This window comes from Salmo salar, chromosome ssa27 (assembly GCF_905237065.1).
Source record: "Salmo salar chromosome ssa27, Ssal_v3.1, whole genome shotgun sequence".
Taxonomy (NCBI): Eukaryota; Metazoa; Chordata; class Actinopteri; order Salmoniformes; family Salmonidae; genus Salmo; species Salmo salar.
In genome coordinates this window covers 11,438,960-11,466,080 of record NC_059468.1, presented here as the reverse complement: position 1 = coordinate 11,466,080, position 27,121 = coordinate 11,438,960, and the positions used below count along the sequence as shown (strand labels likewise).

The following is a 27,121-nucleotide window of genomic DNA, read 5'->3' as shown; positions in this document are numbered from 1 at the left end:
TGCATGAAAGGACTGAGCTCATGGAGAATGGAAGCCCGGGCATCATCACGGCTGCGGGTCAATATTTCCTTTGTGCCCAAGGCTCACAGCATTGTCTGCTCTGATACAATGGGTACACGCCAGGCATGTACTACTAATTGAGTTATTGTAATAAAAATAGTTAGTTCATTAACAGAGCTGTATGTGCTTACGATTGCAGACTGTTCTTACAGAATGGGAAACATGCAGATGCCCAGGGACACAGAGATTGTCGTTCATATCATACACTGTATTGCATTACATGTTGTCTACCAATACCATTTAAACGAGGAGGTGAAATGTCAAACCATAATGACAGTTATTTTTCATCATATTTTTTGCACATCAAAAACAACACAGTTCTGAAAAGTAAATGCAGCCATCATGGTAATAAAGTCAACAAATATCCCACAAATATCCCCATACAACTTCCGTTGCAAAACACTTAGATCACCACTACATTTCTGCAAGTTATAGGCATATGCAACGTGCATGGATCACACACAACACTCTCAATGCTAATCATAATTGTCATCAAAACAGATACAGTCAAACAAAATGAAGGGTCACAAAACGAATTCCCCAATGGGTCTACTCTATGCAACAACTTCCTTTCAACCAACCATCATGCAATGCTCTTGGGCTGTCCAAAAGGTACGAGCTATGGCATTGCGGCGTGCTATCAGTGAGTTAGCGGTTAGCCTGTGGTGCTAACTAGGGTAATGAAAATGTCTGTCATTATTCCTGTGGAGTACTATTAAAGGGAGCATTTCAGGCCGAGGGACAGGGCCAGTTCCTTCTTCTGGATCTTTCCATCACCGTTCATGTCACAGTGACCCAGGAGCAGTTTGCGGAACTTGTCCAGGTCCGTTCCACTAATGGTAGGCTATGTTGGGTATAAAGAAAGCATATTCAAACCATCAGTTCAAGACCAATCACAGTTCAAACCCGTCACAGTCGAATACAGTTGGACCTACTGTTAACTTGACTCAATTCTCTTTGCTTCACCCATATAAATATAAAGTTACAAAGGTGTCAGAAGTGGGATCTGAACCAACGCCTCAATTCAGAGACCATAACTTACAATAATGCAGAATCAGTATAACAGCATCAGATATCTTAGTTAATACGTTTATATAACATAACTACATTTGTAGAATAGGGTAAAGCAAAACTTTTTTTTATTTACTTTGACCAGTTCCATCATGTCTTTGACAAAGCCGTCCACCTCCGGACCCTCCAAAGCACCCGTCCTACTCTGTAAACAACAACAAAATGGCTGACTTCAGAAAAAGCAATGAAAACTACCTCCTGGTGTGCCTTGGGAGATTATAAAGAGGACAGCATATAAATTCTGCTTAGAATTCAGATTTTAAAAAAATGGGACAATGTACTACATCACACATCCACAATCACGAAGCACAGAGGAGCATGGCACTGCAACAGGACCACCACTTCATTAAGTACTGTGAATACATCTTAGTACTGATCCAGTGGTGTAGCCAGGAATTCGTTGCTGGGTGGACCTGCAGAAATGTATAGCTAATTTCATGCCATTCTCCATATTTTGCCATGAGGCTGAGATTTTTTTTTGCTGTTTTAAAGGTAATTTCCTGGCAATTATAAACATTTTGCCATGGGGCAGAGAGGAAAATGTGTCGTTTTATAGCTCATCTCATGCTATTCTACATATTTTGCCAAAAGGCTGAGAGAAAATCTAGCATGTGTTGACTGTGATAAAGGCACTAGATGAGCTGTCTTGTTTGCCAAATGAACAAATGAAACAGGCAGTGCCATGGTGCATGTATCCACACAAGCACAGTGACATATTATGCCTCAATGCAGTAATATTCATGGCTTATTGGGGGTGTGGCTTTCAGTTAGCTCTTTTTGGCAACCCCTCCCGTGAGCGTAAATGTCATTCCAGGTCATCTATTCTGTTATATTTAAATCAAATCTGACTAGCCCAGTGCACTGCTTGCTATGAATTCTCTCTGATGGTGTTTGCATGTTTAGGTAAAAAGATAAGATAAAAAAAAAAATGTTGCTCAATCTGAGTGGGTGGGCACCCAGGCCCACCCGTGCCTATGCCCCTGTACTGATCCACTTTCAATCCAGCTGTGTATCTCATTTCTACTGATATATTTTATAATTAAGGCCAATGAAGCATCAGTAAAATCACAACAAGTCATTATAAGCAGCATTGTAATTTCATGAAATATGCTTATCACAATAAACCGTACAATTCTAATTGAAGTTGAAGGAAATTATGTTGTGGCTAAACGTACTGGATAATGACTTACCACATCATAGTGAGCAAATATCTTCTCAAAGTCCCTCTTCCGGTCCTCTTGACTGCAAGCCTGGAACAGAGTGGTACCACAACACCCACAATTTAGTTCCTCTAATTCAAGCCAATGAGGACTGCAGTAAGTAATTGAAGATGGAGTGTGAATTGATAACATATCAGTCAGATATGTTATCAGTGAAATTCATCAAACATTTTTATACTTACATTCATGTCAAACTTCAGCAAGAAGTTCTCTTTTAGAGCCAGGATTCTGGGAGAAGGAAAACAGTTAGGCTCTGTGACTCACAAACAATTAAAAACACAGTAAGAGCCACCTAGCAATGTGGGGAATACAATTGCTTGATAATTAGTACCTGGCTAGGTCATTCAAATCCAGCCTGCCATCGTTGTTTTTGTCAAACACCTCCATCTGTTGGGAAAATAAACAGAATAAAGCATCAGAATCATTAGAAATTTTGTCAAAGCACATACACAGAATCAGAATTAACTTTCTTCGCCAAGTACATTTACACATATTCAGAATTTTACTTGGTGATCATTTTACTTGGTGACCTGTCATGTGTAACACTGTATAACAGTACTGAAGATAATCTAAATCAAATGATTCCAGTGTATTTCCCATGTTGTACACACCAAACTCAACAGGACATTGACATATAAAAGTGCTCACAGACAAACGTTCTCTCAGTCTCAGGTAATGAATTAATGGTCCACAATTAATGACAATGGTTAGACAGTGAAAATCACATCACTTTATCTTTAAAGAGCTGATCACCCTCCATCACAGTCTAGTACCATCCAATTACTAATACTATTAAGGGGATTCATAGGCAAGACAGTTACAGCCAATGACATACTGCAATGAGAAATAACTAATTTGGTGCACTCCTTATCTACACTGAATGGCATAGTAGCATTAAAATATACCCTGAGTGTACAAAATATTAGGAACACCTTGCTAAATTTGAGTTGCATCCCCTTTGCCCTCAGAACAGCCTCAATTCATTGGGGCATGGACTCTACAAGACTGCGGAAAGCTGGCCCATGTTGATTCCATGGCTTCACACAGTTGCATCAAGTTGGCTAGATGCCCTTTGGGTGGTGGACCATTCTTGATACACGCAGGAAACCGCTGAGCGTGAAAAACACAGCAGCGTTGCAGTTCTTGACACAAACCGGTTCACCTGGCACCTACTGCCATACCCTGTTCAAAGGCACTTAAATATTTTGCCTTGCCCGTTCACCCTTTAAATGGTACACATACACAACGTCTCAAATTGTCTCAAGGCATAAAAAATCCTTCTTTAACCTGTCTCCTCCCCTTTCTCTCCACCGATTGAAGTGATTTTAACAGGTGACATCAATAAGGGATCATTGCTTTCAGCTGCATTCACCCGGTCAGTCTATGTTCCTAATGTTTTGTGCACTCAGTGTATAGCTCTCTGCCAATCATCCTTTTAGAGAAAATAAACTTAAATAACAAATCAGTTTTACATCCAAATTTAATTGCCCATTGAACAAGGTAGCATATACTCATTTGAGAGACAACAGTTCAAGAGATGGAGGCACAGAGTGAAGGAGCTGGGGCTTGTTGTTACCATGGTGTTGGTGTACTCCTCCAGTTTGTTGGGGGATATGGTCTTTTTGTGCTGGAGGAACAGGTCCTGCAGGAAACCCTGTTAGGAGGACACAGAGGAAGACAGCCGATGAGATGACCTGGGCCCATATTATCAAGCGTCTCGGAGTAGGAGTGCTGATCTAGGATAGGTATAGTATCCTGATCTAGGATCCATTCATTATAATCTAAAAGACAAAACCGATCCTGGATACTGTAAGTAGTCCTACTACTCTGAGACGCTTGATAAACATGGCCTTGGTCTCGAGTGAAAAATTGTGGTTTCTCAACGTGACGTCCCCTGGTCAAATAAAGGATAAATAGATACAAAATAAAAAAGTCAGAAGTTGCGAATCCGTAGGTAACCGCCCCGTCCTGCCCTCGTCCTGCCCCCGTCCCGCCCCCGTCCCGCCCCCCTGGAACCCTTGTCCCCAGAGCTGAAGATCTGAATTACATTCTGCTCAAGTGTTTCTTTACCTCTACTTCACATACAAATGTAGCATACCTGTGTTTAATTTAAATCAAAACACATGTTTGGCTAGTGTCGTACACTGTTGAGTTTTGGCCACATGAAAGAAAAATGCGACGGTTCACACAGATCTCATAAGAAATTAGGTGTTTTTTTTACTTACAGTAACGTTATACTATGCTATTATATTCAGTTCTGTTATGTAGAATACTTTCATTATACAGTATGTAGAATACTGTCATTACATGATTTTGCAGACATTGTTTCAGCTTTGATTTAACTTTATTAAACCAGCAGAGTGGAGACTATGCGTAAAGTAGAGAATCCTGCAATGCGTAGAAGCTTCTTTAGCTGTCGGGAAGAGGGGTCCAGAGAAGTCGGATCAGCAGCCACTTGGAATAAAAAAAGGGGAGAAATGTGTGCCATAACACTTGTCTGTTATTCTGAATCAAAATGTTCACAAATAGTATAATGTACTGCATGTGCATCCTGTCCATTTACTCTTCAGTAAATGTGCTGTGGATTATAAACCATCAAGTGTTTGGAAATTCTACGAAAAGTACTTGTGCCTTGCCTTGTGGGGTTGGTGCAATATTTGGGGAGAGCTCTTCTACGATATGCTACTCCAAATATCGCGATATGCTACTCCAAATATCGCAATATCCAATATAATGGTTTCGCGTCGATAATTGCTAGATTATTCCAGACTGCAATATTTGTGCTTATTTACGATATTATAGTCACATTCTAATTAAATGATCTTAGTGTGGCAAACAATAAGACTTAGTTCATTCATGTAGACTTTATTTTCACCATATTGATATAAACTAACTGATAAAACTGCACTGTTTTGATTAGAAAAGTTCAAATAGATTATAGTCTTGCACATCACAATATATTGTCAATGTCAAATATCACGATATTCAATTGAATCATATATTGGCCCAACCCTATTGCCTTGTCCACATAAGAGGACAGGGGGCATCCTGAAAGACCCTTAAAGCAACACGTGTCAACATAGACCTAGAGCAACTGTGTAAACATGAACAACTCTGGCCACTCATTGATGTTTACTTAGAAAGTGGACAACAACTAGCTAAGACAATGTCTCTGAGAGGGCCATGGCAGTGGTCTCACTGAACGCATGGAAATTAGTAGAAGGGCATTCTTCAACTGTACCTTGAGTTCTATAGCTGATATGTATCCACTGCTGTCAGTGTCATAGTTTCTCCAGATCTGTGGGGGGTGTGAGAGGCAGATTTAGTTTTGATGAAAGTGTTCTAGAGAATACAGGACACAGTACCCAACCAATAATAGGATTGTATTTTTTGTGCATTTATGTTGAAGGTTTTTGGACCGCAACATTTCATATGTGATCTTTGACCTTACCCTCATGAACTCCACACTGTTGTCCAATGGCGTCTCTCTGTGGAACAGTAGTAGGAAGTTCTCCTCCTCCGGTAGCATCATGGTGGCCAACTGGAACATTTATGTTCAATCCAATAAGTTATCAACATTCACAGGCAGGCATTATTCGGTCACTGATGGGAAATGTTTTGTCAAACTAAATCTTGTGTATTTTCTTCCCTACAAATTGATAGAATTAAGGTGGTACGTGTCCATTCAGCTTCAACGGGCATTTACTCCTCTGTCAACATAACATTTGAGGAAATACAGTCTATGGACAAAGAAAACAAAACGTGAAAGATGAAATGAGATGCAATTCAATTACATTTTTGACATAAACTCATTCTAATTCATTGCATGTTGTTAGATGAAGCAAGGCAATAACATGATGCAAATGACAGAGCAATTATATCGTTTCAAGGCTGCTTCACACATAGAAGGTGTTGTTAGGGCATTTTGATTACAATCCAATTACCACTTGTTGTTTGATCAGTTTTCTCTCTCTCTCTCTCTCTCTCTCTCTCTCTCTCTCGCTCGCTCTCTCTCTCTGACACAAACACACCTGCAGGGTTCTAAGTATACTTAATACTAAATGCACTATATAGACAAATAAAGGAGGAAGGAGGTAGTTGGGTTTGAGGAAATACAAGTAAACACACCTCTTGGATTTGCAGGCGACCATCAGCTGTGGTGTCATAAGCTGACATGAAGCTTTCTTTCATTCTTCTAACTTTGTCATCCGTTATTTCATCCTTTAGGAACAACACAGTGCCTTTTAAACATGTCCGTTACACTTATTTGTGTATTTCATTCAGTGTTACCTGTGCAAAATCCCTTTCGGGAATTCATTCCGTTTCAATGAAAGACAAAATGTCACTAATGATTGGATTCCGAGAGGTTATCTAATTTTGACACCGGTTGAATGCCGTCCACAAAGCTCAGCAAAGTAGGTCTGATTAGAATATTCTAGGATGTTACTAGCCTAAGCCTACTGTAGTATTTTGGGGGGGATCTGAAGGTACACATTATGCATTAGCCATGACAAGGTAAAGGAACAGTAGCCTACTTACACTCATCCCGAGTTTTTTCATCAAGTGTCTGAAAAAGTTGTCCAACTCCTTTCCTTCAATATAACCATTATCTAAAAACAAATAAATGCATAACATAAAATGAAAGAAAAAAATGGCTTATTGTTTTATCTTCAAGACATGGTGCAAAGTTCTGGATTTCGATGAAAGCATTGCCTGATAAACTAACACAGATTAATGTGAATAGTAATCAAAAGGCAACATAGTTATAACTATTCAAGAGTAAGATCTTACTGTCAACATCGAAATGTTGCCATATGTGTAGGAAGCCTGCAGCATCCAGGTTGTCAAAAGCGCTGTCCATGGTAATGCGTGCCCAATACACCAGCGTGAATCCAAAATGTTAGTTGTGAAAAGATAGAGTTTTATCCGTATGTATAAGTCTATTTCTCACAGAGACTGATGAGGTTTTCTAGACGTTTATTGATGATGTTTCCTTCCCTGTAGTTCAGTTTAAACTCCACCAAACGCAAACGAGTGAGACCAACTTGACTACGATGCTCAAGTAGGTGTGCAACAGTGAAGGCTCCTCAGAGGAAGGGGAGGACCATCCTCCTCAGTGAATTTCATAACAAATAAAAATAGATAAACATTTAAAAAGTTATCCTTTTTAGATAAAACTATACAAAATATAAAATGTGGTGAGTGGGCGATGCAAAGAGAGAGAAAGACAATAGTTGAACAGTTTTGAACAAATTAATAACTTTAAAAAATGAAATAGGAGCGAGAGAGAGAGAGAGAGAGAGAGAGAAAGGTCGACCTACAGTATATTTCCTCATATTTTAAAAACTTTCACTTACTTAGCTAGCAAATGCAGCTAGCTAGTTTAGCCTACTCAAACACCCGGCTCAAATAGAGGGATTCTATGTTAGCTAGCTGGCTATGACTATCCAACACTGGAACTCTTCCAAGTCAAGGTAAGCTTTTAGTTTTACTAATTTATTGCCACCGGGGCCTGCCGGTGTAGATGCTAAACTGCTTGCTGTCTGTACACTGTACTGCATGATTGTAGATGGTTTACTAACGCGTTAGTTCTATTAGCTATGATGTTACTTTAGTTAATATGGTGACAATGATGTAGGCTGTGTGTAGCGGTTATGATATGGTTTGGAAAGGTTTTTTTCACCTGGTCACATACAGCTGATGGGTTTTGCATTGAAGTCCACAATCGAAGGGAAAAGGTGAGAGGAGGAGAGCGCGTAGATATGAGAAGGAATACAACAAGCTGTTTGTATGTGGCTTGGAAAGTGAACTGTTTGTGTGTGATCAGGGGTGTATTCATTCCGCCGATTCTGTTGAAAAAGTTTCATAAGTGGAAGTAAATGGAACAAAATGGGGATAACATACCTGAATTTGCCCAATAGAAACTCTGGTTTGCAACTGTTGGACTAATGATTACACCCTAGATCAGGCAAGAGTGTGCAAGGCGGTATTGAATGTGTCACTGTCTATCCATGTGTCACGGTCTGTCACCTCAAATATTTCTATCGACCTGTGTGCACCTATGTTGTAAACTTTCATCCATAGGCTAGGTTGTAGCAACCTCATTATAGGGAAAATTTGAGAATCATGTAGTAGCCCAAATCTATAAATGTTTATCGGAGTAGTAGTTACAATCCGGTACATAGCACAAAATCATCCTTGCTTCAGATCGACAGAGACTTAAGGTTAGCTAGTTACCTAGTACAAAGTCCAGGGGGAGGGTATAAAAAAAAAGTTATCTAATAATGTAAAATGCTAAGGTAGCTAGCTAGGTAGCATTTCGTTTTTTTGGGGGGGGTAATTACAGGCGAATATATTGATAAAATGTTATCTTGACCGAGAGAGATTTGCACAGTTAACAAAACGTCACGCAAGGGTAAGCCTACGCAAAACACAGACCTTTTATGAAGTAGGTCTATATGAAGGCAAAATAGATCATACATGGCAGTATACCAGTAGAAATATTTTTTATTGTTACAAATATACAAATACAGGATTATTGACAACTTGATGTTACATGTAAAGGATTTTGTTACAATGCATTGTAAAAAAAACTGAAAAATGAGTTTGTGTATTTTCAGCATAAATCAATTTAGCCAATAAAACTAAATACTGGAAACCATCACCAAGCCCGTCAATAAATGTATTTCATATAAATCATGATATAGCAAAGTTATTATGCCTGTCATTAATAAGGTTTACTTGATCAATTTGCCCATGGTACAATGTAAATCCCATACATATTTTTCAACACATCCATATATCTCTTTCAGTGTGTTAATAGATATTGACAAATATACATTACATGCATATTAGACATAGGAACACAACACTGCTTATTGGTTGATTGTATAAGCCAATCAACGGTCTTTATTAAGAATAAGATATTGGCAAGGTTTTGTCCATAAGCTTTTTTTGTTCTTTGCTATTTGTCTGCATTACGATTCTCCACAATTCTCCCGAAGTGTGCACTTGGACACTCCATGGAACACTTTGAGGAAAGTATGGAGAAACTAGATGTATCTTTTCTCTCTACACTGGGACGATGTCATTGATGGTGTCCTCTTCCTCCTCCTCCTCCTCCTCCTCCTCCTTCTCCTCCTCCTCCTCCTCCTCCTCCATGTTGTCAGGCATAAGGTCCTGTCTTTGGTCCGTGTCAGGGGGAGGAGGGAAGTCTTCCTCCGTGTTGTTGTCTTTATCAAACACCCCCGGGCTTTGGCAGTGGGCAGCGTCCACCATGGACGAAGGTCTCTCTGCAAGGACAGTGACGCAAGACAGCGGCGTGTGAGCTGATATGGTACTAAACAATGAGGAAGCTACAACTGGTAGCCTACAACCATAACCACTGGTACTACTGAGACTACAAACACATCACAGTTGTGTGAGTACTAATAAACCAACAACAAGAGCTCCTGGAGAAACCCCTACAACTACTATTACTGAGAATGCCCAATACCATTGCATGTTATTCAAAAGGTACTTTGGATCTGCCAAAACATACATTACTGCCATTAGTTGTTGCTAGATGCAAAACTACACTACAACACCGTACATGTCTTAAGTAAAAAAAAAAAACCTGAAGGAGAGAAGGTAATTGGTCTAACCAGATGCAGGGAGGGACTTGGTGCGCTCTCGACCCTCTACTTCCTGTACCACAGAAGTGGAACTCTTCAGGGAGGACCACTGTCTCCCGCCAATAACAGACCTGTCCGTCTCATGGTCTAAGTCAAATGGGCTAGAGTCTCCTGTGAGTTCAACTGACGGAGAGAGAGAGATTACATTACATTTCACATTTTAGTAATTTAGCAGACACTTTTATCAGAGGGACTTACAGTAGTCAGCACATACATTTTCGAACTGAGAGTGAAAGATGCTTTTATGCTTCAATTTTACCAAACTCACACAGTGACAATTTGTATAGCATACTATGTTCTCAGTTAATTGAAATGAATGCCTTTGTCTTTACGTGAAGCAAAATAGCTTTGATTATTCCTCTACTCTCAATATCAACATTTTGGACTGTCGTGAGCTGTACCTAAGACAGTTCTTCTGGGTGGAGGGTACATGGGTAATAGATACATAAACCTACCAATAACGGGGCTAGTCTCCCCCTCCCTCTCACAGTCTGACGGCGCCCTCTTCAGGCGAGGGGCGGGCAGTGGTCCTTTTGGGGATACGTTTCCAAGAGGGGAGTCGGGGGTGTCATCTGAGGCTGAAAAATCCACAACTAAGGAGTGGTTACAGACAACAGGACAAATTAAGACAAAAATCACAATAAACAAAGTAATCTTCTTCTTGATCTATTTTTTCATCTGATGGCTTTAGTTCCCATCTCCATATCACTATCAGTAAAGTATACTTATTCATATGCCTACCTGGGCTGTGGCTGCTGCTGGTGCGAGGGCTCAGAGGTCCCAAAGTGTGTGGTCCCAGGTGGGGCTTGGTGCCCGGGGGTGCTGGGGGTCTGGGTGTAACACTGGTGGGCTTAGACCTGGGCGATATCGACGACAAGTCTATCGACGATGTTTGACTCTCTGGCTTTCCTACAGAAAGAGAGACATAACAAAGAAGACCCATATCGGACACTTCTTAGAAACAGAATGCACAGCAAACGTGTGGATGGTTCATTGAGCTTTTACAAGGGACTGTCTAAACAAAGTGTTACCTAGCACTAATGTAATTCAACATTTTGTTAATTTTATTGTACCACATGGCAGCTGGCAAGATGAACGGCGAGACAGACCTTGTGGCATAATTGAGTTGAGCCATCTTTGTGTACATAAAGATGAAATATCACTAAATGGAATAAAACATTCATTATCTGATTGGGATATAGAGACCAACTCACCTTTTTTACCATCTGCCTTGTCTGAAGAGGAAGATGAGTCAGACTGTAAAAAGAACAAACAAACATCTTTTCAGTATGGACAATGTCTTCAGTTTGTCCTAAACCTGCTTTTATAGGCACCATTGTGTTTTCCGCTGCATGGCTCTACGAGGGCACTCGTGCATGACCGTATTCAACAGTCTGAACCATGCAGAGACATGGATTTTCTTTACAGAGCCACTATAGGGCAACACCTTCACACAGTTATCCACTCATAATGATCTATAGCCTTCCAAATGATTGGAAGATCGAAGGTTTAAGACAGCAAATAAAGTGCACATGCATCTTTAAAATAAACTTTTTCAGAGGAGGTTGTGTGTTACTCTGTAAGAAAGTAATTATTCAGTAGTTCAGTGATGCTAAGGTGTTCTACTGGCTCATAGATTTAGCAGTCAAAAGCAGCAAAAACTGGTCAGTTTACCCACCTTATGGGCGGCCATTTTCTCATGCATTTTTCTCATCTCCGCCAGGAAGTCCATGCCCATTACGGGGACCCCAAAGTGCCAGCCACCGTGAGGACCCCCCTTACTGTCACTCTCCGAGTGCTGTTCCGCAGTGGGTTCATGGGTTGGTGGCTTTTCTGAGCGGTCAGGGGAGATTTCCGAGTGGTCCCGCAACGGAGCCTTGGGGGACAGGGGCTCCTCTGTCACAGTGCTGACAGTCGCAGAAGCCGGGGTGGGGATGGCGGCTGCTCCATGGCTCTTCTCAGACTTGGAGGTGCGAGACTTGATGAGGTTAAAGAAGCCGCTTTTCCGGGATTCCCGTTTCTTCTCCGAACCCTCCTGGATGTTGGAGGAGCCCCTCAGGGTGGGTCGTCTGGAAATGTTAGAGAATGATTTTGCTGTACAGTACAGACTCACAACTTCTATAATTAAGAACTTCTAAATACGTAAATGAAGGTACATGTAACTGACAAAATAAAGGGAACACTTGAGTAAATTAGGGCTACAAAGTATATTAAACGCAGATGCTTCCATACAGGTGTGGTTCCTGAGTTAATTAAGCAATTATTATCCCATCATGCTTAGGGCCCAATTGCCCATCATTTTGGCTACCATGGCTAGAAGAGCTCTCAGTGACTTTGAAAGAGGGGTCTCAAAGGAGCATAAGGGGTTTAAAGGGTGTCTGTATGTGTGTGTGTCTGAGTCACCAGATTTCAACCCAATTAAACACTTATGGGAGATTCTGGAGCGGCGCCTGAGATGGGTTTTGCACCACCATCAACAAAACACCAACTTATGGAATTTCTTGTAAGAATGGTGTCGCCTCCCTCCAATAGAGTTCCAAACCTACGATCAAGATTATCCTACCAATGGGACTTTAAAAACTGTCACATCTTATGGCTGGACAACATAGAGCTAGCGGGATTTTCCATTCCACGGCAGAACAGATAAGCTACCTCTGGTAAGACGAAGGGTGGGGGTGTGTGTCTTTTTGTCAAAAACAGCTGGTGCGCGATGTCTAATATTAAAGAAGTCTCGAGGTATTGCTCGCCTGAGGTAGAGTACCTTATGATAAGCTGTAGACCACACTATCTACCAAGAGAGTTGTCATCTGTATTATTCGTAGCCGTCTATTTACCACCACAAAACGAAGCTGGCACTAAGACCGCTCTCAACCAACTCTATAAGGCCATAAGCAAAGAAGAAAATGCTCACCCAGAAGCGGCGCTCCTAGTGGCCGGGGATTTTAATGTAGGCAAACTTAAATCAGTTTTACCAAATTTTTACCAGCATGTCAAAAAAAATCCTAGACCACCTTTACTCCACACACAGAGAGGCATACAAAGCTCTCCCCCGCCCTCCATTTGGCGAATCTGACCATAATTATATCCTCCTGATTCCTGCTTACAAGCAAAAACTAAAGCAGGAAGTACCAAGTGACTCGCTCAATACGGAAGTGGTCAGATGATGCGGATGCTACACTACAGGACTGTTTTGCTAGCACAGACTGGAATATGTTCTGGGATTCATCCAATGGCATTGAGGAATACACCACCTCAGTCATCAGCTTCATCAATAAGTGCATTAACGACGTCGTCCCCAGAGTGACTGTACGTACATATCCCAACCAGAAGCCATGGATTACAGGCAACATCCGCATTGAGCTAAAGGCTGGAGCTGCCGCTTTCAAGGAGCGGGAGACTAATCCGGATGCTTATAAGAAATCCTGCTATGCCCTCACATGAACCATCAAACAAGCAAAGCGTCAATACAGGATTAAGATTGAATCCTACTACACCGGCTCTGACGCTGGTCGGATGTGGCAGGGCTTGAAAACTATTACGGACTACAAAGGGAAACCCAGATGGGAGCTGCCCAGTGACATGAGCCTACCAGACGAGCTAAATGCCTTTTATGCTTGCTTCGAGGCAAGCAACACGGAAGCATGCACGAGAGCACCAGCTGTTCTGGATGACTGTGTGATAACGCTCTCGGTAGCTGATGTGAACAAAACCTTTAAACAGGTCAACATTCACAAAGCCGCTGGGCCAGACTGATTACCAGGAAGCGTACTCAAAGCATGCGCAGACCAACTGTCAAGTGTCTTCACTGACATTTTCAACCGCTCCCTGAACGAGTCTGTAATACCTACATATTTCAAGCAGACCAGCATAGTCTCTGTACCCAAGGAAGCGAAGGGAACCTGCCTAAATGATTACCGCCCGAGGCACTCACGTCAGTAGCCATGAAGTGCTTTGAAAGGCTGGTCATGGCTCATTTCAACAGCATCCTCCCGGACACCCTAGACACACTCCAACTCGCATACCGCCCCAACAGATCCACAGATGACGCAATCTCAATCGCACTCCACACTGCCCTTTCTCACCTGGACAAAAGGAACACCTATGTGAGAATGCTGTTCATTGACTACAGCTCAGCGTTCAACACCATAGTGCCCATGAAGCTCATCGCTAAGCTAAGGACTCTGGGACTAAACACCTCCCTCTGCAACTGGATCCTGGACTTCCTGACGGGCCGCCCCCAGGTGGTAAGTGTAGGCAACAACACGTCTGCCACGCTGATCCTTAACACTTTGTCCCCTCCTGTATTCCCTGTTCACTCACGACTGCGTGGCCAAACACGACTCCAACGCCATCATTAAGTTTGCTGAAACCACACAACAGTGTGGCCTGATCACCGACAACGATGAGACGGCCTATAGGGAGGAGGTCAGAGAACTGGCAGTGTGGTGCCAGGACAACAACCTCTCACTGAATATGAGCAAGACTAAGGAGCTGATTGTGGACTACAGGAAATGGTGGGCTGAACAGGCCCCCATTAACATCGATGGGGCTGTAGTGGAGCGGGTCCAGAGTTAAGTTCCTTGGTGTCCACATCACTAACGAACTATCATGGTCCAAACATACCAAGACAGTCGTGAAGAGGGCACGACAAAACCTTTTCCCCCTCAGGAGATTGTAAAAGATTTGGCATGGGTCCCCAAATCCTCAAAAGGTTCTACAGCTGCACCATCGAGAGTAACCTGACCGGTTGCATCACCGCCTGGTATGGCAACTGCTCGGCATCTGACCGTAAGGCGCTACAGAGGGTAGTGCGTACGGCCCAATACATCACTGGGGCCAAGCTTCCTGCCATCCAGGACCGATATAATAGGCGGTGTCAGAGGAAAGCCCATAAAATTGTCAGAGACTCCAGTGACCCAAGTTATAGACTGTTTGCTCTGCTACCGCACGGCAAGCGGTGCCGGAGCGCCAAGTCTAGGACCAAAAGGCTCCTCAACAGCTTCTACCCCCAAGCCATAAGACTGCTTAACAATTCATAAAATCGCCACCGGACAATTTTGTACACTCGCTGTTTACTTTCTATGCATAGTCACTTCACCCCCACCTACTAGCCTGTACCCCCGCACACTGACTCGGTACCGGTACCCCCTGTATATAGCCTCGTTATTGTGTTACTTTTATCATAACTTTTTATTTTAGTCTACTTGGTAAATATTTTCTTCTTCTTAAACTGCACTGTTGGTTAAGGGTTTGTAAGTAAGCATTTCACAGTAAAGTCTACATTTGTTGTATTCTGCGCATGTGACAAATACCATTTGATTTGAAACACTTGTATAATCTATGCCAGCGCGCACTGAAGCTCTTCTGGTGGTTCGTGGTGGCCCAACGCCCTATTAAGACACTTTATGTTGGCGTTTCCTTTATTTTGGCATTTACCTGTAGGTATTTAGACATTGTGGGTAGTTAGATACAGCTTACTGCTGCATGCTTGTGATTTAAATCTTCTGGAAACTACAGTAATATATTCTAAACGTCAAATAATTCCATTTACTTTTTGGAAAGAGTTCACCATAAAAGGAATTAGGACTCACTTAAAACTAAGTTGGGTGATTTTCTTGTAAAAGAATTCATCAACACCCTCATCCACTTTTCCCAGGAGGCCATTCTGCTCCACTTCTTCTGGTGGTGGAGAGGTGCAGATTGAATCCCGCTGAAAACACAAAAAAATATGTAGGCCTACGTCAAGACATACTCAATATCATAGAGTATAGTAGCTAGACGTAGAAATAGAGAAAGAGGGCAGAAAGAGTGGAAGAGGGAGAAAGAAATGGGGAATAAGAGAGAGGGGGCAGGTGGAAGGCCTTACTGGTGCGCGGCTAGGTTTGGTCCTCTTTTTTGGTTTGGGACGGAGCTTGGTGTGGTGCTCTAGCTTCCGGGCCTCCATAGTGGGCAGCTCGCCAAAGTACGTCGGCATCTTGTCCGATAGGGGAGGAGGGGGCGAGTCTTCCTCGTGTATAGGCACTTCTTCCAGGGCCTTGTCCAAGTCAAACTCCATTTCTGATGGACAAGAACAACCATCAATAGACGAGGTAAAACCAAAACCCCTCTCATTCCATGAGGCTGAAATACTACATTACTACTGTATTGTAGTTTAAATCTATTTGACCAGATCTACTGTACCCGGGATGTAGAACATCAACTCACCAAAGGCCACAGATACAGGCCGCAGCATCCTGCAGAGAATGCTCTTCCTCTTGGACTTGGGTGTCATCTGCAGGTCACAAACACAGTCAAGAAAAAAACAGTCAGCCAGTGAGTTATGCTTCAGTACAGCAGATTGGGACCACAAACCCAAACCCTAACCCTCATAGCAGAAGGGACTAGTCTTAGTTACCACACAGGTGTCCATCTCCTCCAGACTCTCAGCAGGCTGCTGCCTCTGCTCCTGGTTCTGGGCCTCAGGCTGGAGGACCGTCTCATCCAGCACCTCCGTCTCTTTGGGCTCCTGGTGGAGAAGAGGCTGCGCTTTCCTGGTCAGGTGTTCTGCCTGGTGTGGGAAGGGAGGAAAAGGCATATAGTGGCAGTGTTCCTTCACCAGTATTTGTTTTTATGTGGTGCAGAAGTGCTCTAAATCAGCATTACAAGCAATTGAAGCAGAAATGCATTATGTGTGTGTGTGTGTGTGTGTGTGTGTGTGTGTGTGTGTGTGTGTGTGTGAGAGAAAGAGAAATATATAGAGTGAAAGAGTCTGTTGTAGTATACAGTACTGACCAGAGTGTTTTGGCAACGGGACAGAGATTCCAAGATCTCATCCACGATACGGTCTGAGAGGAAGGACGCCACACTGAGCTTCACTTCACTGTGTGACAGAGAGGAGAACATGAGCCAGAGACTACCTCTCTACTATCTGAACTGTATCAAGACCGGGCTGTATATGTATGTATGTATGTATGTATGTATGTATGTATGTATGTATGTATGTATGTATGTATGTATGTATGTATGTATGTATTATATATATATATATATATATATACACACACTGCTCAAAAAAATAAAGGGAACACTTAAACAACACATCCTAGATCTGAATGAAAGAAATAATCTTATTAAATACTTTTTTCTTTACATAGTTGAATGTGCTGACAACAAAATCACGCAAAAATAATCAATGGAAATCCAATTTATCAACCCATGGAGGTCTGGATTTGGAGTCACACTCAAAATTAAAGTGGAAAACCACACTACAGGCTGATCCAACTTTGATATAATGTCCTTAAAACAAGTCAAAATGAGGCTCAGTAGTGTGTGTGGCCTCCACGTGCCTGTATGACATCCCTACAATGCCTGGGCATGCTCCTGATGAGGTGGCGGATGGTCTCCTGAGGGATCTCCTCCCAGACCTGGACTAAAGCATCCGCCAACTCCTGGACAGTCTGTGGTGCAACGTGTCGTTGGTGGCTTACATCTGTGAAGAGCACAGGGCGCCAGTGGCGAATTTGCCAATCTTGGTGTTCTCTGGCAAATGCCAAACGTCCTGCACGGTGTTGGGCTGTAAGCACAACCCCCACCTGTGGACGTCGGGCCCTCATACCACCCTCATGGAGTCTGTTTCTGACCGTTTGAGCAGACACATGCACATTTGTGGCCTGCTGGAGGTCATTTTGCAGGGCTCTGGCAGTGCTCCTCCTGCTCCTCCTTGCACAAAGGCAGAGGTAGCGGTCCTGCTGCTGGGTTGTTGCCCTCCTACGGCCTCCTCCACGTCTCCTGATGTACTGGCCTGTCTCCTGGTAGCGCCTCCATGCTCTGGACACTACGCTGACAGACACAGCAAACCTTCTTGCCACAGCTCGCATTGATGTGCCATCCTGGATGAGCTGCACTACCTGAGCCACTTGTGTGGGTTGTAGACTCATGCTACCACTAGAGTGAAAGCACCGCCAGCATTCAAAAGTGACCAAAACATCAGCCAGGAAGCATAGGAACTGGGAAGTGTTCTGTGGTCCCCACCTGCAGAACCACTCCTTTATTGGGGGTGTCTTGCTAATTGCCTATAATTTCCACCTGTTGTCTATTCCATTTGCACAACAGCATGTGAAATTTATTGTCAATCAGTGTTGCTTCCTAAGTGGACAGTTTGATTTCACAGAAGTGTGATTGACTTGGAGTTACATTGTGTTGTTTAAGTGTTCCCTTTATTTTTTGGAGCAGTATATATATATATATATATGTTACAGTAGTGTTCTGAGAGTGAAGTTTACGTACACTGCACGGTTAGCAGCTGAGGCTGTGTGACCTAATCATAATCAATTATTTCACTAGGTCTAGGACATCATACACAGAGCAGATCACAATGAACGATTCAGTTTGAATTCACATGATCAACTCATAACATCTACATTTGAAAGAATTTACTGATTAGGTCTCAAAAGTGCTCCTCCAATCCAGCCCCCCCCAGCCCGACTGTTGAATGTCACTTGTGACAGGCACAAAGCAGGCATTGCGTAGTCCGGGATCAGCAGGACTCCCATTGGACCAGACCCCAGCATGAATCTTTGAACTTTGTTTTTGGAGATACTTTTGTTTTGTCGTTGTTTTCCTTTCCTTAGTTGAATGCACTTGTTGTAAGTCACTCTGGATGAGAACGTCAGCTAGCTATCTTGACCAGGCCCGTCTTGACCAGGCCCATGCGGTGATTACCTGATCTTGTTGATGATGTCAACTCCTGACTGCTCCAGTAGCGTGGTGATGATGAAGCTATGGGGGACGGTCATCCTGCCTGCGCTGGCCTTCATCAGCTCCTGGTGCAGGTTGCCCCTCTTCATCACGTGGGGACAGAGGCCCTCAGCGGTGTCAACCATAGATTGTAACAACGTCTGGACCAAAGAGAGAGAGAGAGAGAAAGAGGGGTAGGCAAGAGCATTGCACTAGCTTCTTATGTTGTCTTGTTGTTATTCAAATTCACAGTTGCTGAAAGGACTAGGGCCGTTTTTTCAACTTGCACAGTTTCGTTGAAGCCCAAGCACACCGGATTCAACTACTCAATGAATAATCATCAAGCACATGATCAGTTTAATCAGGTGTGCTTGTGCGGGACGAAAACAAAAACATCCAACTTCGAGGACTGGAGTTGAGAAACACTAGACTATGTTATTCACAGAGATAAATCAACATTAAACATATCTGGTTAGAAAAATACTGTTAAAATACAGTAAATACATCATGCATTTACTGCTGTGTTGACTGTTGTGTACCTGTAGCTGCTCCTCCATGACCCTGGCTATCTCTCCAGCCATGGACTCCAGCTTGTCCTGAATGGGGCCGCCCATGTCAGGGGGGCCGTCCATTCCACCAAGAGATCCCCTCAGGTGGTACAGGTTGGGCAGTAGCTAGATAGATGAGCAGGGTATGAAAGGAGGGACAGACAGAGAAAGAGAAAAAAGGGAAGAGGAAAAAATTGGAGAAAAGATTAGACTGTGCTCTTTTCTCATCTAACCATTTGAGTTGGAGTTTCTCCCTTTCAGTATTCATGTTTTTCGAAATGTTGTTTAACCAGGAAGTCCCATGTAGAATTTGAGGTTAATGTTGATCACTTTTTGTCTCCCTAGCGCAGAGTTTGACATCCACAGTCTATCTTTTCTAAGTTCATTTGTTCCAGCGGTTCTATGAGAACAATATGTCTGGTTCTCAGCTCACTCTTTTGGAGTTCCTGGCGTCCTTCATGAGGTTCTTGGCCACCTTCATGTCCTCCTGGACGACATCGGTCTCAGTATACCTCAGGGAGTTTAGGTGGTCCTGCACCTTTACACAGATCCTGTCCATCATCTGAGCAGGGGTCAGAGATCATCAGAAGACACAGAGGTCATTCACCATTCAATGGGAGAGGTCATGTAATGGATATGGTCATTCAACACTTAAAAGATGTGGTACAGTGCCTCTGGAAAGTATTCAGAGGCCTTGACTTTTTCTACATTTTGTTACATTACAGCTTTATTCTAAAATGGATTCAATTAAATAAAAAAGATCTGAAATCTACACATAATACCCATTAATGACAACTCAGAAACAGGTTTAGAATTTTTTCACATTTATTTAAAATACTGAAATACCTTCTTTACATAAGATATCGAAGGAATTGTCCGTAGTGTTCCGAGACAGGATTGCATCGAAGCGCAGATCTGAGGAAGGTTACTTTGGTCGGGGAGGTGATCAAGAACGTGATGGTCACTCTGACAGAGCTCTAGAATTCCTCTGTGGAGATGGGAGAACCTTCCACATGGACAACCATCTCTGCGCACTCCACCAATCAGGCCTTTATGGTAGAGTTGCCAGACGGAAGCCAATCCTTAGAAAAAAGGCAGATGACAGCCCACTTGGAGTTTGCCAAAAGGCACCTTAAGACTCTCAGATCATGAGAAACAAGATTCTTTGGTCTGGTGAAACTAAGATTGAACTATTTGGCCTGAATGCCAAGCGTCACGTCTGGAGGAAACCTGGCACCATCCCTATGGTGAAGCATGGTGGTGGCAGCATCATGCTGTGGGGATGTTTTCAGCAGCAGGGACTGGGAGACTAGTCAGGACCGAGGTAAAGATGAACGGAGCAAAGTACAGAGAGATCCTTGATGAAAACCTGCTCCAGAGCGCTCAGGACCTCAGACTGAGGCGAAGGTTCACCTTCCAACAGGACAACGACCCTAAGCACACAGCCAAGACAACGCAGGAGTGGCTTCGGGACAAGTCTCTGAATGTCCTTGAGCGACCCAGCCAGAGCCCGGACTTGAACACGATCGAACATCTCTGGAGAGACCTGAAAATAGCTGTGCAGAAAAGCTCCCCATCCAATGTGACAGAGCTTGAGAGGATCTGCAGAGAAGAATTGGAGAAACTCCACAAATACAGTTGTGCCAAGCTTGTAGCATCATACCCAAGAAGACTCTATGCTGTAATCACTGCCAAAGGTGCTTCAACAAGATACTGAGTAAAGGGTCAGAATACTTATGCAAATGTTATATTTCTGTTTTTGCTTTGTCATTATGGGGTATTGTGTGTAGATTGACGAGAGGAAAAAAACTATTTCATACATTTTAGAATAAGGCTGTCACGTAACACAATGTGTAAAAAGTCAAGGGGTCTGAATACTTTCCGAAAACACTGTATGTAACTTTCATTTCTCCAGTGGAAACATTTATCCAAACAAGTGCCGATACATGAAAATTAAAGTTACAGGTCAAACATTTAAACAGACGGGTCACCTGTTGTGTGGTGGTCGTGACAATGCCTTGCTGGAGACGGTAAGCTTGCTCTTGGAGGTATTTTCGAGTCTCGTGGTTCCTTAGTAGATACCGCTCCATCTGTAGAGATTGATCAAACTTTTTTTTTTTTAAAGTTTATACAGGAAATGTGACGTTTTTTGCATTCAACCCTGCTATCGATGCATTGTTATCAGTGAGAATTGATCTCAAATTCTGTCACCAGGTAATATCTACCATGCAGCCAAATGTGAACTTTGACCTTTAGTAGGGCATCCTCTGTTTTCTCAGGGCTGGCCTTGAGGGCCTGGGCAGCATCGATGATGGGGATAGGCATGAAGCGGATGGTCTGGTTCCTGAAAGAGACACATGAAGCTAAGTGTATGCCTACTCGCATATCCTAACCAAAATATCCATGTGAAGTAGAGTATGAATAGAATGAATTGTGACACACACAGATACATACTTCTCTAAAGCAGATGCCACATCCTGGAGGCCTTGTAGGCTGACATTGTTTTTGTCCCACATAACCGTCCTGTACAACCGCATAACAGTAAAGAGCAATAGAACACAGTAGAATCAATATTAGAACAATATTGAAACATGAGCAGTTGACCCTAGTGGGCCTATTCTTGAGCCTTGACCTCTTACCTGAGCTTGGTGTTGATCTGCAGGGCCTTGGCCAGCATCTTGGCCCCCATGTCTCCCATGCCATTGCCGCTGATGTCCACCCGGGTCAGGCTGGTGTTGCTGCCCAGCGCATTCAGTACGATGGACAGATCCCCCTTGAGCTTGGAGTCGGCCAGGGAGAGGGACGTCAGGGGCTACGTGACAAACAGGTTAGTTGAACAATGGTAATGAATGGTTAAACACATTGTGTTTATGCTAAGCTGTTATGGCTAAGTGTCACCATAACAGCTGACTCACCGATTCCTCCTCCTGTATCATGTGCACCAGGTTGTCCAAGACTTGAGACAAATTTCTGTGGAAAGACATGCACACTTCATTACATTCCAGACAGAGAGGAGGATACAAACAGGAGGATATGGTTCATTTACATTTTTTTCTAATTCCAAGGTAAGTAAGTTCCGTACTTGGACTTGATGTTATTGAAGTTCTTGCCCAGTGAGAGGTGGCGGATGGAGCGATTTTTGGCCAGCCACACCAAGAGAGTGGTCAGGTCTGAATCCAAACCTGAGCATCAAATATAAACACAACATCAAGTCAAAATCAAGGTATACAATGTTCAAAATCACTGTAAAAACAGTGTCTACTCGGGCCTCACCGTTGTCTGAGATGTCCAGGCTGGAGATGTTGGGAATCTCAGCTATGCAGCCCTCCAGAATCTGAGCACCTCCAGATCTTAGCTGAAGTAAAAGAGAGAAATAAAACCAAAAACAAAACATTTAGAGAAAGGATAGCAATTGCAATCCAGGATAATATCCTATGTATTTTGGTGATTTACTTGATTGCCATTCAGGGTACATAAGTCAAGCTAAGTAATTAAAATCTGTATATTCAGAACATCAGCCTAAATAATAAAGGGGTGTCAAGACATCATATTTTAGAATTTGACTTCAGAGTAGACTTCCCTTTTAATTTCTCCCACAGAGATTCAGGTAAGTGTGCCAGGATCTAGGCAGTAGTTCAGCCTCTTACCTCACAGCTGCTGAGATCCAGTGACACTTCACATAGGTTAGGATTGCAGCCAAGACCTAGTAAAAGTGCCCTGAGGCGAAAGACAGCCATTAAAGCTTATTTTCTATTCAGTTAAATGAACAAAGCAGACTGAAGTATGCAGGCAGTACAGAGTTGGTGTGGTTATATTGCTTTCTTGTTCACAGCATCTTTAAGTAATGTTTCTATAACTACTTAATTTTTTTTTTTTAATTAAGCAACAAACAAAAAAATTACTGAACAACTATGACATCCTGTCTAAAATATACATCACCATTTATAGATATGTACAGTACCAGTCTGAAGTTTAGACACACTTACTCATTCAAGGGTTTTCTTTATTTGTACTATTTTCTACATTGTAGAATAGTGAAGACATCAAAACAATGAAATAACCAAAAAAAGTGTTTAACAAATCAAAATATAAGGCACCCTTTGCCTTGATGACAGCTTTGCACACTCCTGGCATTCTCTCAACCAGCTTCACCTGGAATGCCTTTCCAACGGTCTTGAAGAAGTTGCTGAGCACTTGTTGGCTGCTTTTCCTTCACTCTGCCGTCCAACTCATCCCAAACTATCTCAATTGGGTTGAGGTTGGGTGATTGTGGAGGCCAGGTCATCTGATACGGCACTCCGTCACTCTCCTTCTTGGTCAAATAGCCCTTACACAGCCTGGAGGTGTGTTGGGTCATTGTCCTGTTGAAAACAAATAATAGTCCCACTAAGCGCAAACCAGATGGGATGGCGTATCTCTTCAGAATGCTGTGGTAGCCATGCTGGTTAAGTGTGCCTTGAATTCTAAATAAATTACAGACAGTGTCACCAGCAAAGCACCCCCACGCCTCCTCCATGCTTCACGGTGGGAACTACACATGCGGAGATCATCCATTCACCTACTCTCACAAAGACACGGCGGTTGTAACCAAAAATCTCAAATTTGGACCCATCAGACCAAAGGACAGATTTCCACCAGCTTAACGTCCAGTTTCTTGACCCTCTTCTTCTTATTGGTGTCCTTTATTTGTGGTTTCTTTGTGTGAATCAGGCCTTTATGGTCGAATTTCTGCAGTCTCCTCTGAACAGTTGATGTTGAGATTTGTCTGTTACTTGATCTCTGTGAAGCATTAATTTGGGCTACAATTTCTGAGGCTGGTAACTCTAATAAACCTATCCTCTGCAGCAGAGGTAACTCTGGGTCTTCCTATCCTGTAACGGTCCTCATGAAAGCCAGTTTCATCATAGCGCTTGATGGTTTTTGCGGCTGCACTTGAAGAAACTTTCAAAGTTCTTGAAATGTCCTGTATTGACTGACCTTCATGTCTTAACCTGTTAGGGCTAGGGGGCAGTATTGACACAGCCGGATAAAAAACGTACCCGATTTAATCTGGTTACTACTCCTGCCCAGTAACTAGAATATGCATATAATTATTGGCTTTGGATAGAAAACACCCTAAAGTTTCTAAAACTGTTTGAATGGTGTCTGTGAGTATAACAGAACTCATATGGCAGGCCAAAACCTGAGAAGATTTCATGCAGGAAGTGGCCTGTCTGAGAAGTAGTGTTTCATCTTGGCTCTTTTTATTGAAGACTCAGGATCTGTGCAATAACGTGACACTTCCTATGGCTTCCATAGGCTCTCAGAGCCCGGGAAAAAGCTGAACGATATCGAGGCAGGCTCTGGCTGAAACACATTATCGCTTTTGGCAAGTGGCCACTCAGAGTACTATGGGCTTAGGCGCGTGCCCGCGTCGACCAAATGCTTTCTTTTCCTTTGTCTGTTTACCTAAACGCAGATTCCCGGTCGGAATATTATCGCTTTTTTATGAGAAAAATGGCATAAAAATTGATTTTAAACAGCGGTTGACATGCTTCGAAGTACGGTAATGGAATATTTAGATTTTTTTTGGTCACGAATTGCGCCATGCTCGCCACCCTTATTTACCCTTTAGGATAGTGTCTTGAACGCACGAACAAAACGCCGCTGTTTGGATATAACGATGGATTATTTTGGACCAAACCAACATTTGTTATTGAAGTAGAAGTCCTGGGAGTGCATTCTGACGAAGACAACAAAGGTAATAACATTTTTCTTATAGTAAATCTGACTTTGATGAGTGCTAAACTTGCTGGGTGTCTAAATAGCTAGCCCTGTGATGCCGGGCTATCTACTGAGAATATTGCAAAATGTGCTTTCACCGAAAAGCAATTTTAAAATCGGACATATCGAGTGCATAGAGGAGTTCTGTATCTATAATTCTTAAAATAATTGTTATGCTTTTTGTGAACGTTTATCGTGAGTAATTTAGTAAATTCACCAGCAGTGTTCGGTGGGAATGCTAGTCACATGCTAGTCACATGCTAATGTAAAAAAAGCTGGTTTTTGATATAAATATGAACTTGATTGAACAAAACACGCATGTATTGTATAACATAATGTCCTAGGGTTGTCATCTGATGAAGATCATCAAAGGTTAGTGCTACATTTAGCTGTGGTTTGGGTTTATGTGACATTATATGCTAGCTTGAAAAATGGGTGTCTGATTATTTCTGGCTGGGTACTCTGCTGACATAATCTAATGTTTTGCTTTCGTTGTAAAGCCTTTTTGAAATCGGACAGTGTGGTTAGATTAACGAGAGTCTTATCTTTAAAATGGTGTAAAATAGTCATATTTTTGAAAAATTGAAGTAATAGCATTTCTAAGGTATTTGAATAACGCGCCACAGGATTCAACTGGCTGTTGAGTAGGTGGGACGCTTGCCCATAGAGGTTATAGTAATGATGGACTGTCGTTTTTCCTTTCTTATTTGAGCTGTTCTTGCCATAATATGGACATTTACCAAATAGGGCTATCTTCTGTATACCACCCCTAACAAGGCACACCTGTTAATTGAAATGCATTCCAGGTGACTACCTCATAAAGCTGGTTAAGAGAATGCCAAGAGTGTGCAAAGCTGTCGTCAAAGCAAAGGGTGGCTACTTTGAAGAATCTCATATGAAATATATTTTGATTTGTTTAACATTTCTTTGGTTGCTACATGATTCCATATGTTTTATTTAATAGTTTTGATGTCTTTACTCTTATTCTACAAGAGTACAAATAAATAAAGAACTAGTAGGTGTGTGCAAACTTTTGACTGGTACTGTACATTTTCGACAGGAATATTCTCCAGTCTTCTATATCATATTTTCATTCTAGGTTTAATACAGTTAATTGGAGGAAATGCCATGAATGGAGTAGACGGCAAGCTCACTTGAGCGCTTCCAGGGGGAGTTTGGTTCCAGACAGGTTGACGCTGCTCAGAGCCAGGGCAGTGCCAAAGAACTGCTTGAAGGAATGCGGCACATCTTTACTTCTCCTGTGGGTTTTCAAAGAATACCAGCACTTTGGTTATGCCTTCTGGAGTTATCAGGAGTTCTCGCTCTGATACTTTGAGCAGTACTTGGACACATAGACATAGGAATCAACAGCGACTATTGAGCATAAGCAAGTGATTTTGTTGTTGTATGGATCACCTGCTAGAGAAAACGCTCTTAGACATGTTGAGCACTGAGAGGTGCTTGAGAGAGCCTCGTAGAAGTGAAGTGCAGACCTTGAAGACAGGAGTTGAGCATTTGAATAACATAGGTCAGCAAAGTGACATCTCAGTCTAGAGAGCTACAGACAATATCTTATGAAAGGGACTGGCCATTTGCGTAGCAACAACTATAACGACAAGCTCCACAAATATAACTGTATAAAAAGCTAATTCAAATTATGTTATTTCCCGATTTAATAATAGTGGTATCAAAAGCAGACGGTATGCTACTTATAAAACAGTGCTCACATGATGTCCAGACATGATATGTTCACTTTCATTGCATATTATTACAATTATACTAATCTAGTTAATGTAGATGATTGGTTAGGTTAAGAATAGCTGTATAATGTGCCCATAAAGAGGGTTAAAGTCCAATCATTGCCTAGCGATAGCAGTGTGAATTTGTCTTAGCAGTGGATGAGGGTTCACTCACTTGGTCCAGACAGCAGTCGCTGTTGGACAGGTCCAGAGTTACTAGACTGTTAGGTTGACCCAGGAAATTGTACAGATTCTGTAAAAAGAGTCAGAGAAATTATGGAGAACAACAGAAAACACAGAGTACAATGAAGGGGGAATTAGGTCTATGGATT

General features: G+C 42.5%; 2 protein-coding genes across 7 annotated transcripts in view; both read right to left on the bottom strand.

Annotated features, from left to right (window-relative positions):
* Positions 1-253: 253 nt before the first annotated feature.
* Positions 254-7,414, bottom strand: LOC106588285 (secretagogin). Its single transcript, XM_014177121.2, has 11 exons — positions 7,143-7,414; positions 6,891-6,961; positions 6,480-6,572; positions 5,803-5,892; positions 5,593-5,649; positions 3,928-4,005; positions 2,683-2,738; positions 2,534-2,579; positions 2,322-2,381; positions 1,208-1,276; positions 254-904 (listed from the first exon to the last, which is right to left on the bottom strand). The coding sequence occupies exons 1-11, from the start codon at positions 7,210-7,212 to the stop codon at positions 776-778; spliced, it is 819 nt and encodes a 272-aa protein (XP_014032596.1). The 5' UTR covers positions 7,213-7,414; the 3' UTR covers positions 254-775.
* Positions 7,415-8,840: 1,426 nt separating this feature from the next.
* The window catches only part of carmil1 (capping protein regulator and myosin 1 linker 1), a 38,817-nt gene continuing 20,536 nt past the window's right edge, over positions 8,841-27,121 (bottom strand). For 3 of the 6 annotated variants that reach the window (XM_014177265.2, XM_014177270.2, XM_045709448.1), the window contains 25 exons: positions 26,965-27,042; positions 26,467-26,543; positions 26,205-26,309; positions 22,935-23,004; positions 22,561-22,642; positions 22,370-22,469; positions 22,203-22,257; positions 21,927-22,099; positions 21,742-21,810; positions 21,538-21,631; positions 21,279-21,377; positions 19,721-19,849; positions 19,279-19,413; positions 18,725-18,900; positions 16,796-16,883; positions 16,419-16,571; positions 16,229-16,295; positions 15,891-16,081; positions 15,616-15,734; positions 11,703-12,093; positions 11,239-11,281; positions 10,766-10,933; positions 10,480-10,617; positions 9,995-10,147; positions 8,841-9,643 (listed from right to left, as the gene is read on the bottom strand). In XM_014177265.2, coding sequence (XP_014032740.2) covers positions 9,423-9,643; positions 9,995-10,147; positions 10,480-10,617; positions 10,766-10,933; positions 11,239-11,281; positions 11,703-12,093; positions 15,616-15,734; positions 15,891-16,081; positions 16,229-16,295; positions 16,419-16,571; positions 16,796-16,883; positions 18,725-18,900; positions 19,279-19,413; positions 19,721-19,849; positions 21,279-21,377; positions 21,538-21,631; positions 21,742-21,810; positions 21,927-22,099; positions 22,203-22,257; positions 22,370-22,469; positions 22,561-22,642; positions 22,935-23,004; positions 26,205-26,309; positions 26,467-26,543; positions 26,965-27,042 — 3,174 coding nt within the window. In that variant the 3' untranslated portion in view covers positions 8,841-9,422. The remainder of the gene's footprint in view (positions 9,644-9,994; positions 10,148-10,479; positions 10,618-10,765; positions 10,934-11,238; positions 11,282-11,702; positions 12,094-15,615; positions 15,735-15,890; positions 16,082-16,228; positions 16,296-16,418; positions 16,572-16,795; positions 16,884-18,724; positions 18,901-19,278; positions 19,414-19,720; positions 19,850-21,278; positions 21,378-21,537; positions 21,632-21,741; positions 21,811-21,926; positions 22,100-22,202; positions 22,258-22,369; positions 22,470-22,560; positions 22,643-22,934; positions 23,005-26,204; positions 26,310-26,466; positions 26,544-26,964; positions 27,043-27,121) is intronic. The other 3 variants (XM_014177268.2, XM_014177266.2, XM_014177269.2) reach the window with 3 other exon arrangements.

Bases quoted from the DNA above. Each gene is read 5' to 3' on its own strand.
- LOC106588285 (XM_014177121.2), bottom strand. From the start codon at position 7,212: ATGGACAGCGCTTTTGACAACCTGGATGCTGCAGGCTTCCTACACATA. The intron at 5,650-5,802 runs GTAAGGTCAAAG...CACCCCCCACAG, and splicing joins ACAGTGTGGAGTTCATGAGG to ATCTGGAGAAACTATGACAC. The intron at 2,580-2,682 runs GTACTAATTATC...TCCTTCTCCCAG, and splicing joins GATTTGAATGACCTAGCCAG to AATCCTGGCTCTAAAAGAGA.